At 40.7% G+C, this 16,861-nt stretch overlaps 1 protein-coding gene across 1 annotated transcript in view; it reads left to right on the plus strand.

The window, feature by feature from the left end:
• The first annotated feature begins 3,016 nt into the window (after positions 1-3,016).
• Positions 3,017-16,861, plus strand: part of CRISPLD1 (cysteine rich secretory protein LCCL domain containing 1) — a 41,705-nt gene continuing 27,860 nt past the window's right edge. The window contains exons 1-2 of the mRNA XM_068396289.1: positions 3,017-3,152; positions 4,123-4,445. Of these exons, the coding sequence (XP_068252390.1) occupies positions 4,188-4,445 (258 nt within the window). The 5' untranslated portion in view covers positions 3,017-3,152; positions 4,123-4,187. The remainder of the gene's footprint in view (positions 3,153-4,122; positions 4,446-16,861) is intronic.

Consider the following 16,861-nt stretch of genomic DNA (forward strand, 5'->3'; position numbering starts at 1 on the left):
TCGTGACCCCTTACTGATTTCTTTCAAGTGGATTTTTTTGTTGCAAGTGTTGGTGTTGCTGCTACAGCTATTCAGAAAACAGTTACTGAATCTGTCTGTCTGCATATGCCCTGTCTGCATGTGCCTTTGGGAAGGGAGGTGTCACGGTTTAAAGCTGGGCTGGCTATTAACCCGGTGGCAGATGCTCTCTGTTAACCCTCTCCCCCCCCACCCTAAGGGAAATGGAAAAGGGAAAGAGACTTATGGGTTGGAAAGTTAAAACAGTTTTAATAAACTATAGTAATAAAAAAGAGTATAATAACAATAAAAATAGAAATAATCAAATATATACAAAACCAAGATTGAGAGCTTGGAAGTCCTCCTCAGGCAGAGTTGCTCCCCCCAGCACAAGCATAGGGGAAAATGCAGTAGCTCCCCCTGCCATCCCACCTGCAGGCTTTTAACTGGAGAATTGGCAAAGCTGGTACCAATCAGTGGAAGACAGGAGGGCCCCTCCCTCCTGGGCCCCACCTCCAGGAGGCGGTGGGTTAGTGATAAATAGGAAAGTGAGAATGACGTGTATGGGATGGAATACCTCGTTGGTCAATTCTGGGCCACCTGCCCTGTCTGCTCCTCCCTGCAGGTGCGACCCCCCTTCAGCTCTTCACTCGTAAGCAGTGAGGAATTTAGCAGTGACCTTGGTTTCTCTAAGACTAATTGGCCTGGTTTGGGCCAAACCAGGACAGGAGGATAGTTAGTTTTAGTTCCAGGAGATGTAATGGTGCCTAACTGTTTATTATAACAATTTTAAATTATGAATGGCAGTTATATCCTCGGTGTCAGAGGTTTAAACCAATCCACAATAACAAAAAAGGGTCTCCCCCAAGCTGATTAAGACCAAATATCCAGGTAATTACATTTAATTATACACACAAAATTAGTGGATAGGTCAAAATATCATTTGTCAAACTCACAACACTTTTACGTGGTCACAAATTATACAACCATAAACCAATACAAAGGGCACTATCACAGAGTGTAAACAGTTCATTCACTTGCTGATAGACTGATAAACAAAAAAATCCATTTCAATAAGGCCTATCTCTTTTTGTATTAGTATTTATTTTATTGAATCTAAAACCTGCATTACAATATAGTACGGGCTTCAATTTGACAAAGACCAAATACGATCAAGTGCTTTCTAAAAAGTATGATGAATACTCAAAACGGAAGGTGCAAGGTGATGTTTGATCTATACTCTATTTGAAGCCCAGAAGATGTCCAGTGCAGCTACTGTACTTTCCAGTGATTGACAGGAACCCCATAAATATCTTCAATCCCTTAAAATTTTTCAGTTTCTTGTGTGCAACCATTAATGGCTATAACAGTAAACTTTTTCTGCTGCTTTATAATGAAATAGCTCTTGTGCCTGCACAGAGAATAAATGGCTCAGTATGACACGTATTCTTTATCAGGTGATGATGGTGAAGCTGTGCCTTGATGGTATAGAGTCTACATCTTGGCCTCCAGAGGTTTAAGGAGGATGTGAGTCCATCTAGGGAGACAAATGGGTCATGAGTATTATAAAAATACAGAACAGATGCGTAGACTCCAGCAAGTTCTTCTCATTTTTGGTTTCCTTCCCCTTCAAACTCTTTTGGATGTCCAGACTATAAGTAAGGCTCATTCTTCCATATCAAAAATGACAGATGTTAAGGCATCGTAGTGCATAAACACTGAAAAAAATCGCAACTAGTCTCTATATCCAGCTGCACAGTGTCATTTTACCTCACACAGTTTTGCTAGGAAAAAAGGTTAGTGCCTGATACTTGAGTGCAGAAGTCCACATCTCAGCATCGCAAAGAAAAAGTTGTAAAGATCAACCAATACAGAGCATAACAAATTTTGCATATTATGGTGTGTAAGTAACAGAGTACCCATGGCACCCTGCAAGACAGGTTAGGTTCAAAGTCTTCAGGGACATTATAACTAAAACTGAGAGAGTACAATAAGCAGCAGTGTGTTACTTGCACGGCATTGTTTCTCTTGGGCCCATGAAATTTGGAAGCATTTATAGAGCCAACCTGAAGCCAGCTGGATTCTGATGAATTTTATCCTCAGTCTCTCAGTTTCTGAAAATGAAAATACAGAAAACCTTTGCAAGCTCATACAGCAGTCCTGTGAAGACTGGAAGCTGGTCAATCCTGCCGTTAGCTCAATGTACTAAATTATACTAAATAAATGAAACATTGTCCTGATCAGCTTGCATAAAAAATTCAGGCCAGAAGATTTGATGCAAATACAACAAAGTAGTATATATCTGATGCCTAGTCTTGCCGGAAACAGAAATGAGTGGTCACAAACTCTTGAATTCTACTTTGTAAAGAGAAGTCTCGTGTGGCTGGTCTGAATCCACAATAAAATGCCTGTCCTGATACCTCCAGCCATATTCACACGTTCTGGTCATTCGAGGAGCTCGTGTGTGAACACCCAGCTTTTTCTCTTTGCCGTGTTTCAGCAGGAGCAGGCTGGCTTGGCATCCTCTTGCCAGCTACCAAGGGATGGAGGCGGCAGGAGACGGGCCCCCATCGACCTTTTCTGGGTGATGGCTTTTGCAGGACCGAAGCCAGCTTCTGGCAGGAGGCAGAGGTCCCTGCCAGCCCTTGCCGCCCGCGCGACTCGAGGCACCGCCCGGGGAGCTGGTGCGGGCTCCACCGCCCCCGGCCCTTCCTGCGCCCGCCCGGGCGAGGACGGCCGGAGAGGGTGCCGGTGCCGGGGGCGGGCGCGGTGCCCGGAGAGCGGCGCGGTGCCCGGAGAGCGGCGCGTCCCGCCCCGCGGGGTGCCGGGGAGGGGTGTCCGCCGCACGTCACCGCCGCCCGCGATAAATGCCCGGCGGGGCGGGAGCCAGAAGGAGAAGCGCGGCGCTCCTCGGGGCGGCGGTGACCCGGAGGCCGGCGGGGGAGGCGGCTCGCTTAGCGGCAGCCCCTCGTCGCGGCTCCTCTGCTGGACACGTCTGCACCCGCCGCGCCGCTCACACCGCGGCTGCCAGCCGCAGCGAGCGGGGCGAGGCCGTGCCTGCGCCCCTCGGCTCCGGCCCCGACGCGGGCCTGGCGAGGAGGTGGGCGGCGGAGCAAAGCTGGCTGTGAGGAGAGGAGGCAGCCGCCGCCGGAGGGGTAAGGGCGCTGGTGGGGGGCGCCCGGTGGCTCCCCGCAGCATCTAGCCCGCGGCGAGGAGCGGCCGGGGGGCGGCGGCGTCCAGGGCCCGGCGGCGGCGGGGCGCTCCGGTAGGGGAGCGGCTCTTCGGGGCCGGCTGCCCCACGGAGAGCGGCGCCGGGGCCGGGGCGCCGGCTGCGGGCGGCGCGCTGGGGAGAGCCCGGCTCTGCCCCCGTCGCCCTTTTTTGTTTCCCTCGCAGCGGCGGGTGCAGCGCGGTCGGTGTGGCGGGATTCACGCTTTTTCACCCAGAGTGAGGGAGTGACCGTGGCTTTCCTACCTAAAGCACTCGGTCTTGTAACAGGCGGTGTTGGAATGTTGGAAGCGGTGCTACTTTTTCTGAGAGTTATCTGTGCTTTCCTTTGTTTGGTGAATAGAATAACCCCATCTCCCCCCATTTTCTTGTCCGAGTTGAATCCTTTAGTTTTATTAGGTTTTTGGAAATCATAAAACAAAAGCTTTAATCAAAGTCATATTTCGAAATGCACCAAGAGGGTATATTTCATGTTAACTTTGTTGTGTTTTTCAGTTCACATTTTGGCAATGAATGCAGGCCTTTTAACTTTTTTTTGTTCTTAAAATTCCAATACTGGAAGACTTTATCTGCAGTCTAACCTTCATCGATGTCTGGCTTCTTTCAAGTAGATACGAAAAGCATGCTTTCTTGCATGCAGGCAGTGAAATGCGCTTTCCAGTGTACTGTATAAAACCACTTCAACAAACTGAAGTTCATAAGGTTGAAGATAAGCTATCTTCCCAAAGCAACAGTGTATACTTCTTAGAGTAAAAAAAAAAAAAAGTAGCATCCTGGTTTCTCCCCCTAAAACAACAGTGGCAAACTCTGGGCAAACTACAGTTTTTGTTGCTTAGTAAGTTCATACAGGCCAGTACTTCAACCTCCAAATTACATTACTTTCTCTTATACATTTACAGCCAACAGACCTGGAAGAAAGACTTTGTCTTGGAGCTAACTCCTGAGCATTCTGAGAACGTTCATCATGAAGTATGTAGTACAGGAATGGCTCAGAGTAACTACCTGGCTATTCATAGCTCAAGCAGTTTCTGCAATGGTTCTTCCCAATGCCACGCTCTTAGAGGAACTTTTGGAAAAGTACATGGATGAAGATGGTGAGTGGTGGATCGCCAAGCAGAGAGGGAAAAGGGCTATCACAGACAGTGATATGCAAAGTATCTTGGATCTTCATAATAAATTACGGGGTCAGGTGTATCCACCAGCTTCCAATATGGAATATATGGTAAGGAAAAACTGATAGCGACATGCAGAAAGAAATGTTTTGGAATAGTTACTGTCACTTTATAAAACAGCATACTTCCAGTCTTAGCTTGCTTGTTTTCTCTTTTAAAGCACTTGTTACTTGTCTTTGTTTTTTGTACAGGGGTGAACTTTGAGATAAAAATGCCTATTTGTGGGTTGTGTCATGTTCTACTGATATTAATGGGATTAATCTCTCATAGCTCTCCTGAATTTAAGTGGTAATTCCTCAGTGTTAGGTGCCAGTTTCCAAAACTGCATTACTCAAAATAGCTGATTGTGACCTAAGAAGTTACCATCTAAGAAGAGTGCTGAAGTTTCAAAATAACGTGGATTCTTTCCCGTGCTTCTAGGTTGGATGGAATTTCTGAGCAAAATGAGGCTCCTATGAGAAGACAGTCTTCTATTTAAATTGACACATGTTGCTGGACTGGAGTCCTGTATGTTCCTGTGTTTAACAGATTAATAATGTAATATGTAATTTCTGTTTGTGTTTTTCCCTTAAGAAGTCTCTATATTTGGTTTGTTATTAGTAGACTTAAATCTCCCATGTTTTTGAACTTTGATTTTATGCCATAGTTCAAGGCTAACTCTATCTCTTCTTGCTAATTAGATCAAATCAGATCATTAGAGCTTTTAAGAAGTCCAGAGGTCTGACAAGAATGGGCAACTTTTCTTCTGTATTCTTGTTTCTGCAGAAAAGCTCAGATCTTTTTCTTGTGTTCATACTGTGTATTATTTGTTTATCTGTCCAGGCACCGGAGAAATAGCATTACTACAAGTTGGGTTGTTTATAGCAAATATTACACAGGTTTCCCAACACTTTCCATTGTAATGTTATGACAGAGGATCATATTAACACATTTCAAGATGTAGATACCTTGGAGTGATGTCTCTCAGCTTGGAGATCTGATTGAACTGAGCATATGTGTGTCCTAGAGAAACCATGGTTGCTTAAACCATTAATAAAGGTAGTTTAACTTAAGTTTACCTATGAGTGTTACTATATTAGACTGAGAGCCATCAGAGAATTAGTTACCACATTTAGTCTCCAAACAAACAGATGACAATATCTGAAACACCTTTAACCCTTTCAGTTACAATTGTCTGCACATGTCCTTAAACTTTGGTTTCTGTTGTGACTTTTTCAGACCTTATTATAATATAGGTTGCCTTTTTGTTACCAATAACTCAGGTTGATTTATTCTAGAAACCTTAAGAAAAAGCTGTCAAGCCTTTTTGTAAAATGAGAATAGGGAAGACTGTATTGTTTTCCCTTGTTAAAATACTGCAAAACTTTTTCCTGAGATTCTGCAAAAGGGTAGCTTTGATTTTTAGTTATGTACCTTTTTCCATTCCTAATGCCATTCTACATTTGCCTGTGGTATATATCTTGGAAAGAAGAATTTGAATGTACTAATGGAGCTGCATATTTGACAGCTGTATTCAAGATTCTTCCTGCGTTGCACACACTTTGGCCTAAACTTTGTGTTAGGTCTACATCTGGAACAAGTTTTTTGTGGTGGTGGTGTTTTTTCTGTGCTCCCCAATGACCCCTCACCCAGAGTACAAGTAGCATGGAAAAGAGGTTACCCAATTTTAATGTTGAGGAGGTACTCTTTTGTCCTGTTATTCAGAACGGGACAGCAGCTTTCAAGAGAGTGGGATTCAATTTTGGCATAATATCCAAGCAAATCAGGGATTGGGATAGGCAAGAGTTTGGGATTTGTGAGTGCAAAGGGTCTGTGTAAAGGGTCTGGTCAAAGGGATGGATACATGTTCAGGGACACGGGCCCATGAGAAGGGCGTGGAGAGAGGCTGAGAGTCTGGTAAAGAAGTTGTTGTGAAATCAGGGGTATGGAAGGAAGGAGAATTTGATGAAGCAAACTCCATTCTATCATTTCATAACTTTGGACAGATATAGCTGTATAACTATTGCTGCATGCTTTTTGTCCATAATTAAAACAAATGCTTGTTTTGACACTTAATAGTCACTTTATTTTTCTAGATACATATTAACAATAGGACAGACAAGTTCTACTTTTCCAGGTAAAGAAATAAGCACTCTTAGATCTGGTTTTCCAAGGGTCTGTGACCTCTGGATCAGTTTTGTGAATGACAGAAAGTTCAAATACCCAAGTATTGATAGAATTAAAACTGTATCTGGCTATTTTTTGTAAAATAAAGGATGAGGATGAATGGAGATGTTTAATTAAAAAAAAAAAGTTTCAGCAGATAGACCGATACCACTAAGAAAACATCCTTGCAATGTGATACATTGGGTCTTAGCAAAGGTGAGTTCCAGTGCCACAGAATAGGGAAACAATCCCTCTAAATGTTTGCCTGATGTTTAGTGAGCTAGATAAGTGCAGCTGAAATACTTTTGTCTACTTTGGGGTGGTTTATTAGTATAGACATGCTGGCAAAAAAATCCCCTACTGGGGGCACAGTCATGTCATTGTAAGCTGCCCCTTGTACTAAAACGTTTCCTTGTAAATAGAGCTAGCTCTGCTTGTTGAAGTGAAGTTTTATGTCTTACTGAATCCAGATGGAGGTGATCAAGGTCCAGGTGCCTCACTGGTGCACCTGTCTCTCTAGAAGTCTGTTGTATAGTTGAGAAGTTTAATATCTCCAAGAGTGTTTGGAGCTGGGAGAAGGTATGTGGGGGCTGCGTGCTCTGGTTGCACTGTTAGTGTGTAACAACTAAGCTAACCTAAGAGGCAGCTCTGGCTGGAATGCCTCTGTTCTGCTCCTGCCACTGGCACATATCTGAGTTGATGATGAGATTGATCCAAGTACTTGAAAAATCAGGTGGGTTTTTTTTTAAATTTAATTTAAAAAATATATTTCCAGTCTGAGTCATGAAACTGGCTCCCTACATGGCTGAGTCAGATAAGTACCAGTGCTTATAAGAGAGGGTGGGAATGCATAGCTAAGGAATGGGAGGGATGAAGAACCACACTTTGGGTAAGAGCTGTTGGTCATATGCCTTACTTGCAATGTCCAGCCTTACCTTTTAGGGAACTGCAGGGCTAATGCCACATTTTAGTTTAAGTTGTGCAGAGGAGAAAAGCTTTTGAGGGTGGTCTCCAGCATATAAGGGTGGTCTCCAGCATATAAGATCTTGGTTCTATTTAAAAAAAAAAAAAAAAAAAAAAAAGGAAAACAAAAAGGTTGAATTACTGCACACTCTCCCCTTACACCTTGAAAAACAAAGAGGGTGCTGGGCTATCACAGTTCAGAGACCTAAAGTTACTAGCTGGAGTATGATTCACAGTAGATATGTCTAATGAGCAGAACATTCTCATGATTGGCTGAACTTACAGGATGAAAAGTTCATCTTCCCAAGAACTGTGGCTCTGGTGGTGAGCAGTAGTGGATTCCTAGGGTAAGAGGATAAGAATAGAGCATGTGAACAGAGAAACTTTTGCAATGAAACCCCCCAGCTTCCTGCAAACAGCAGCTTAGGGACTTCCTAAATCTGCTCTTGTACTTTTTGCATCCAATAGTCTTAGATGGAATTTTCTTTCATGAATCTGAATGCCTTTGGGTCCCGTTGTATTCTTTGAATCCATGGCATCACGTTGCAGAGCTCTATAAATTTACTTATGCTCTGTGTGAAAAAGTACTTTTTTTTTTCTTTAAATCTGTTATTTTATTTGACACCTTGTTTTTCTTTATTGTGAGAAATAATGATTTCCTCAGTGGTCACATCTCTTTCAGCTGAAGAGTCCTACTCCTCTTACTTGAAAGCTGTTCTATCTGAAAAGCTGTTCCATTTTGTTTTCCTTCTCTATCTGCTATGGTTCTACTGTTTTCCTTTTAATTCAAAGGGAACAAACCAAACTGTTGATAGTTATGGCATACTGCAAATTGATAGAGTTGTATTTTTTCTCTTTTTTTCTTCCTAATAATTTCTAACATTCTTTTACTTTTTGACTGTAAACTCAGCTGAGCCTGAACTCAACTCAGCTGAGCCTGAACTCAACTCAGCTGAGCCTAAACTCAACCTGACATTTTCATAGAGCTATTCACAATTACTCCAAAATCTTTCCAATGCACTGAGGTCATTTACTACACTACAGTGTATGTATAGTTGGCTGTAATCTCCAGCAATGTCCTCATTATTTTGCATGTGTTTACATTGAATGCTATCTATCATTTTGTCTTCCAATCATTTAGTATTAAGGAGTCTCCTATCTCTATCTTTTATTTTCCTGTCTTGTTTTTAACTACCTTAAGTAGTTAATACCATCTTGCATTCCCTTTTCTTGGGCTATTGTGAAGAAGGTATACAGCAGAGGACCATGGACACATCTTGCAGGGAATCTGAAAAATAATTTTGTATTCTTAAATCTGCTTTCTGTCTGTTTTCACTTTTTTCTTTATCTCATGATAGCTTGATTTTATGCATTTATTAATTTTTAAATAATTAGGAACTTTGTAGAAACCTTAACTGCACTTAAGCCTTTTCCATGTGTTGTTGACACCTTCAAAGTCTGATATATTTGGGAGGAATTCATATTATCCATATAATTAATATGTTTTCCAACTTGTCCTATGAAATCATCCCAGTGGAAGTCAGTTTTTAATCTGCAGTTTCTCAGGATCTACTGGGAAGCTTTTTAAAATATTAACACCCACGCACTGTTTTTTGTTACTGTGGTAATGAGGCCATTTTAAGAGAGGTTGTCCCCCACACAGTAATTCAGAAGTTTCATAATCAAGTTCTTCCTGATTCTTTAAGGATGTTGTCTCGTCCTGGCAATTTGACACTGTTAATAATTTCAACTTCATCTAATGTTTCTTAAGGCTGATATGGGTCCTCCAGCTTGCCTTTGTCTCTTTCTCTGTATAGGATTCTGGCGTGAGAACCTGCATAAGCCCCTCTGTAGGGAACAGCAGTCCAACAAATTCAGTTCACTCCTCTGCAGTGGCCTTATATGACCTTATGACTGCATGTTAGATCATTGTTTCCTAGACCTCTTCCTTCAATGCTGAGAGAGTTTTTGAATTGTCAACATTATGACTTCAATCGAAAAAAAAAAAAAAAAATAAAATAAAATCTTTCTTGAGGTTATGATGAGCAGTTTGTTGTGAAAACGTATGGCAGATGCAAACTGTATATATGTTTATCCCGCCATATGCTGTACACAATTGTTTCCTAGTAAAGAAAGGAGTAAGGAACATTTTCTTTTTGGTGTGCATAAGAATTTAACAGCACTGTAAAGAGAGCAGAGAGGGATGACGTTTCCCTGCTGCCCTTCCAAAGCACCCAAACAACCCTTATCAGTGTGTTGTATACAATATGCTTCTGGCATTTCCCATCCTGGGCCATTGACACCAGTGTAGCTTTTACTCCATGTACACACTTGGGGTACATCTGTATGGAAGAGATGTCTGAGCTAGTGCTGAAAACTGAAGCCAACTGCTGCTGGCAGTGGTCAGTCTGACCAGAGCAGTGTGCTGTTATGGCTCTGCTGCTCTGCAGCTGCTCCGGTGTCCCTGCCTATTCCTCTACTGTGCTTGAGCTGTCTGTGCCTGCCCAGCCTCCATTGGTGAAAACCTAGCCTTTAAGGCAAAAATGGGAACCATCGTGCTTTGTCATGTACTTGTCAATGTACATAATAATCTTGGAATATATAAGGCAATACATTCTTTCTGTGGTTAAAGTAGTTATTTGGCAGATTGACTTTAGACAACCTTATGCATTCTACTGCCATCAATCTCACCCTTAAATAAGTATCATACAAGAGACTGTGACCAAATTGGAAAATCAGTACATTGGTTTGTTGTTCAGACCAGATTGATGTGGAAAGCCTTATTCTATGTTACTCAGTTAGAAAGGGTTTTATTGCCTTATTAATTAATTCTTACTAGATTGTAAAGTGTTAATAAAATTTGAAAAACTTGTTTTACGCACCATAACCCTACAACTTCCTAACCTCTTGATCTTTTTTTTTTGTAAGCATTATTTGTGTACCATGGACTAAATTTGCAAAAACTTTTTTTTTTTCCCCAATAATTTCGTTGGCAACATTGCACCTTAATAAATCCAAACATGTTAATGAAAACTCAGATTTTTTTTTTTTTTCATGGTTATCATGGTCAACACTTTAAAAATAGTCATTGTTATTTGGATAGTGGAAGTTGTTAGTTCCTTTATATTCCAAGCTGTTACACTCTGCAAACTAAAAGGACTCACCAAGAATAAAATTTACAAAAGCAATTTTGATTAATGAATTTATAATGCATTCTATTTTAAACTGTTCTTTTAGTATTCATTCCTTGATTTCATACATATTTGAGATCCTCATTCCATGCATGTGCCTTTGCTGTACTGACAAGTGTTTAGGTTCCCAGCTTGATCGATAGCAATGCATTTCAACCTGGTATTTCTTGGCTTTTAGCCACACACTGCATTTTATAATTACTGTAATTGGAGAACACCAATGTCCTCTAGGGCAAGGAAGTCTTTTCTTATTGAATTATTTTTAGTCTTCTTTTGGCAAGATCATGCCGATACATGCTAGGGATGTTATCACAAAGCCCGTGCCTTGCTTCTATAAAATTTTATTTTGCAGACCTTGTGAAGAAAATACAGTCTTCTAAGGGGTACTTTTAAAAAAGTTCAGATTAGAATAATGGCTTTGGTATAGCTGCATGTTTCTTAGGGACAGTTACGGATGTGTATCTAACAGCAGTATTGGATCCATATTTTGTTCATGGGGGAAACAAAAGAAATATATTTATTCTTACTTTGTGTTGGTATATTACCTCTGAAGGTCTTGGTTAGAAAACTGTGATAGTGATGTGTTGAAAGTGCTGATATCATATAATTCCTTTGAAAACCATGACTGACTTGTGACTTCTCTGGGGCCTTATATTTTGGGAGGCTTGAAGGTTTGCCCCTCCATTTCAGTAACTTAATGAAGCCTTCAGAAGAAGAAAATGAAGAATAACTGTAAATATCTTTGTCACGGTTTAAAGCTGGGCCGGCTATTAAACCTGCGGCAGATGCTCTCTGTTATCCCCCCCCCTCCCCCCAGAGGGAAAGGGAAAAGGGAGAGAGACTTCTGGGTTGGAAAGTTAAAACAGTTTTAATAAACTATAGTAATGAAAAAGAGTATAATAACAATAATAGAAATAATCAAATATATACAAATATATATACAAAGCCAAGATTGAGCTCCCCTGAAGTCAGCCACGTCACCACCAGCACTGCAGGGCAGGCTGCGGGAAGGCCCAGGCTGGGCCTAGCGACGGTCGAGAGCTGGATTCAGGAACGCACGGATCGGGATCGGGGGCAGCAGGAAAACAGACGGAGTCCTCCTTGGACACCGGCCATAGCAGAAAAAGAGCGAGACCCTCGTGATCCCCCTGCTTTATACTGAGAATGACATGTATGGGATGGAATACCCTCGTTGGTCAATTTTGGGTCACCTGCCCTGTCCGCTCCCCCCTGCAGCTGTGACCCCCCTTCGGCTCTTCACTCGTAAGCAGTGAGGAATTCAGCAGTGACCTTGGTTTCTCTCAAGAACAAGTACAGCAAGAGCCTTTCTGCACAACATCCCTACCGGTGCCTCAGTGATAACTACAAACTTCGAGCGTTATCAGTCCTGGAAGCAGACACTGTCTGCAAAAACATGCAGTTAGTTTCAGAAAGTGCAGTTACTTAGAGGAGACTTAGCTGAAAGGAAAAATCACTGAAAGGAAAATCGGCCTGGTTTAGGCCAAACCAGGACAATCTTTTATTTAGATTTTCCTCAGGCAAATTCCTCCTGTATCTAAATACAGATATTTGGACTTTAGATCATAGGAACCCACTAGTGGATAGAGCTCTTGCATGGATAATAGTAAAATGTTGTTCATGTCATCATAGTGAGTGAATAGGGATTGAAATAAATTTTTGGCTATTTTGTGATGCTTTTAGATCCTATGACCTGCATAAGTCTGGATGTAGCAGTTTCTCTGTGTGTATCTGTCAGCTCCTGGCTGAAATTTTTTGTCTGTAGTATATTTAGGAGAACAGAAACCGCATTAGGAAACATAAAGGAAGGCCTTGTAGTGGACTTACACATTTTGGTGAATTTTTCTGTGCTGAATAGAAATGCCCTGTTAAATTTCCTAGACCTTTCTGACAAAGCTTTTTCATATCTCTGTTTAGTGTGTCTTGTCTGTTTTGCCAAAACTCTTCAGAGACGCTTGGTTTAAAAACAATTCCCATTCCTTTTGAGCAGAAGACTTTGGTTTGTGGAATCCCTTAAGTGGCTGGAGAGCACTTTGGGTGCCAAGAACAGAGCAGCCCTTTTCCAAGTGAACCTGCCTGCTTTCCCTCTGGTTTTCCACTTTTCTGCTCCACTTCAAAGGTTGGTGGAAGTGCTTCAGCTCCTTTGCCTGTGCTCAAAGGCTACTGACACTGCATCAAAGAACAGAGTGACGTTGACTTATCCTCTTATTCTCTCTGGCAGTTTTAGCAAAGGATTGTGCAAGTGAAGTGGGCAAGAAAGCAAGTGGATAAGTCCACGTTATGACTTACTCATGTAATGCCAACAACAGCTAAGCAACTTCAAGTAAAGAAATTGAAAGTGGAAAGTAGCAGAAAGGCTTGCTGTCTCAAAGTTTAAGGGAGCCTTCCCAAAATAAAATAATTAACAACACAGGACAGGCACTGTTCATCTTTTGTTTTCCTGTCAGAGAACTTCATCCCCTGTATCAAAAAGATTATTAAAAATTAGTTAGTAGTAGCAGAATCAGAACTTAAATACAAAATATGAACTGAACACAGAATCAATGAGATTTATAAAAGTAACTCTATGTAGCCTGTCATCTTCATGATATCTGCTTGGGAATCTTCTTTAACTTATGATTTTTTTAATTGAGAAAAAATTATTTCTTAACATAATTTCATTTAAATGCTAGATATTAATTTATCCTGTTATCTATAAATATAGTCCTGAACCTCAGATTTGGCATAAGTAGAGTGACTATCATAGTTAGAAAAGCGTGATTCATTAAGAAGACTATCTATCTTGTATCCATATAGAGAAGGACAATTTTTACCTTATTATGAAGGAAGATAACAGTTTCTTAAAATGAGGCTATTTCACTCATTAAATCCAGAATTTTGGCTGCCCAATACATATCACAATATATTTGTCCTGAATTCCCAATTGGATCTCCAAATGGTCAGGAACTTCTTTAATACATTTTCCAACTTTCTTTTTTTAGATTTTATTTAAACATATTTCTAACAGTAGTCCCAAGTCACTTATGATCAATAGGTGCTCTCTGGTAGTAAGTTCGATTCATTTATGTCAAATCACAGTAGTCATCTTTGATGTTGAGGTGTTGGAGTGAGTCCAGAGAGGGCGACCAAGCTGGTGAAGGGTCTGGAGGGTCTGACCTACGAGGAACGGCTGAGGAAGCTGGGGTTGTTTAGCCTGGAGAAGAGGAGGCTCAGAGGTGACCTTATTGCAGTCTACAACTACCTGAAGGGAGGTTGTAGTGGAGTGGGAGTCGCCTCTTCTCCCAGGCAACTAGCAATAGGACAAGAGGACACAGCCTCAAGCTTCGCCAGGGAAGGTTCAGGTTGAACAATAGGAAGAATTTCTTCTCAGAAAGGGTCATTAGACATCGGAAGGGGCTGCCCAGGGAGGTGTTGGAGTCACCATCTCTGGATGTGTTTAAGAAAAGACTGGACATGGCACTTAGTGCCATGGTCTAGTTGACATGGCGATGTCAGGGCAATGGTTGGACTCGATGGTCCCTGAGGTCTCTTCCAACCTGATTGATTCTGTGATTCACTGTGACATGTATTTGAGATATTGTGGCTAATTCACGTTCGAAGTCCAGGAAATTCTGTAGCATCTCTAAAACTGCTATATGAAAGCAATCAGTTACAGCTAGTTTATCGTGGTAATCACTAATAGGATTTGAGGTAAGGACCAGTGCTCTGGTCACTCTGTAATTAGCTATAAATATTTATGAATACTATTTGTAATGAATGTGTGTAATTCATACTTTGACAAAGGACAGAATGCAGAAATCAAGATCAGCTTTCACATCACTGTTGCTTCTCTTCCATTCGTGTCAGAATATAGAAGTGAATAGATGATATTTAGTCATGTTCTAATAGAAAGTCTTTATGCACTGGTTTTAAAAAGTAGCAAAGTAAATGTACTGTTTCAGAACACCTTGGAAAGCTGAATATTCCAGCAGAGTTTTTTTAACATGCTTAGAGTACACACAGAATTAAATGTGATTAGTCATGTCTACTGATTCCTATTCCTGGTTTTACTTTTTGAACACAAAAAGTTCAAACACATGAAACTGTAATAGGGAGATACTTCTAAATATTGGTGCAATTTATTCAGTGTTAGGGAACAATATTTTTGGCCTCATACCGCTTTCCTGTTTCCAGGTAAAAGCCACAGTTTTCCTGCTTTTTACTCTTTTCCAAGAGAGTAGCTGAAACCTCAAGGTCTATTCAGGGATCTCTGCCCAGTTTAAAGCTCTATAAACTCTTGTCTACCACATGGTAGCATGTAAGGTCCTTACCATTTCATTTCTAGACAGTCAGTAGTCCTCCAACAGAAAATGGATACCTAACTTTCTTGGTAGTGGAAAGTTTAAGAATTTTAGCTATCCTCTGTCTTTGTGCTTAAAAGATATTTCAGTACTAGTTAGTATGGTTAGTTTTGTATTTTCAAGGAGAGTTGTGTGGTGTTTCAGTACTCCTGAGTTTTTGTGGTCACTCAGCTGTATACTGTAAGGGTCCTCAGGCTAGTACGGAGGCTACATTTTTTCAAACTCAAATGACTGAAGGTAAGCATCTGAGTCATGTGCAAGTTATTGACTTTTCAGATGTGCTAATTATTATTAGTTTCCATGGACTTACTTCAGCAGCCTTGGTACAGATGAAAATGCCTCACCTAAGCGTAACTGAAAGCCAAGCTGATAAATACTGACAATGTCTGTTCATCAAGAAGAGATCATGTCAGACTAATCTATTTTACTTTTTTTTTGACCCAGTAATTAACCAGCATAGTGTATCAGAGGGAAGTAGTAGGTGTCATATTTTTGAGTCTGGAAACTTCTTGACACTCTCGACCCTGACATTTTTGCAAGTGAAAATTGACAGAAACTCCCTGTTAAACTGGCAGATTGAAGGTGTTGACAGCGTTGCAGCCCGTCCCTTTTTGGTTAAGCAGTTAGGTTATGACTTGTGTGAGCAAAGAATACACTTGAAAACTGCAGAATACATTAACATGGGCACAGGTTGGGGTTGTTTTAGAGAACACAATCAAAATCAGAAGAACTTGACAAGTGGAAGTAATAGCCTGGAATCAACATGATGAAATTTAACTGCAAGGTATGGAATAAGGAAGAAGCCAAACAGGTGAAATACAAGGAATCAAATGTGGGGGTAACACTGCAATAAAAAGATGCAGGAGTTGCACTGAGTTAAAAAATAACATGAGACAGCAGTCTTTGAAAGGAGACTTCTCTGTGTCGAACTGGTGAGACTTTGAAGTGCAATGCCCAGTTTTGGTCATTTTTGAAGAATGGTCTAGCCATTCTAGAGACAATTAATAAGATTAATGGGATTGATTGTAAACACAGAATATGTGATTTATGAGGAAGATTGAAGGAATGAAGCAGCTGAATTTGTTTAATCTGGGAAATAAATAAAAGTTGTTACAGGAAAGAGAGTGATTTGTTTTTTCTTGGCAATAAAACATCAGCTAGGATTGCAGGGTAGGAGGTTTAGGTTGCATACCAAGGAAATCCTCTTTAGTCTTGCAGTCATAAAACTCCAGGAAAAAATGACAGTAAATATTATTCTGAAACTACTATTATTAGTTTTCATTTTAAAAATGTTGATAGTACACATATATTTGATTCTGGCTCAGTGGAAGAGCCTAGATAGACTACAGTCAAGATCAGTCTCTTGAAGTAATTTTCAGCTGTACCTTTCTATCATTCTGTGCTGGTACCATGCAGCAGATTTCTAGTTCTGGCTTATTCGTTCATGGCATTTCTCATTCTGTGTTTCATCTTTCCTTTTTTTTCCTTCTAAGTGTCATTAGTCTTAAAGAATACAGTGGATTCTATTAAAAAGTAAATAAATACCCATACTGTACTGTGGTATTTACTTTACCACTTTCTCTCTATATTTAGAATGTATACAGCAATGAGGTATTTATACTATGCCATGGTAAATGTTTACTTTCAGTGGCACCCACTGTACTTACTTTTCCATCTTTACTGAGCTTAAATTTTAGCTCATTTTTTCTTTCCATATAGTCCCATCCCATATGATTTTTTTCTGCCTTACTACGTATATGAAAACCTCTCAAATTAAAATGTTGTCACTGTATTTTTTGTGTTTTACTG

Source organism: Nyctibius grandis, chromosome 3 (genome assembly GCF_013368605.1).
Source record: "Nyctibius grandis isolate bNycGra1 chromosome 3, bNycGra1.pri, whole genome shotgun sequence".
NCBI lineage: Eukaryota > Metazoa > Chordata > Aves > Nyctibiiformes > Nyctibiidae > Nyctibius > Nyctibius grandis.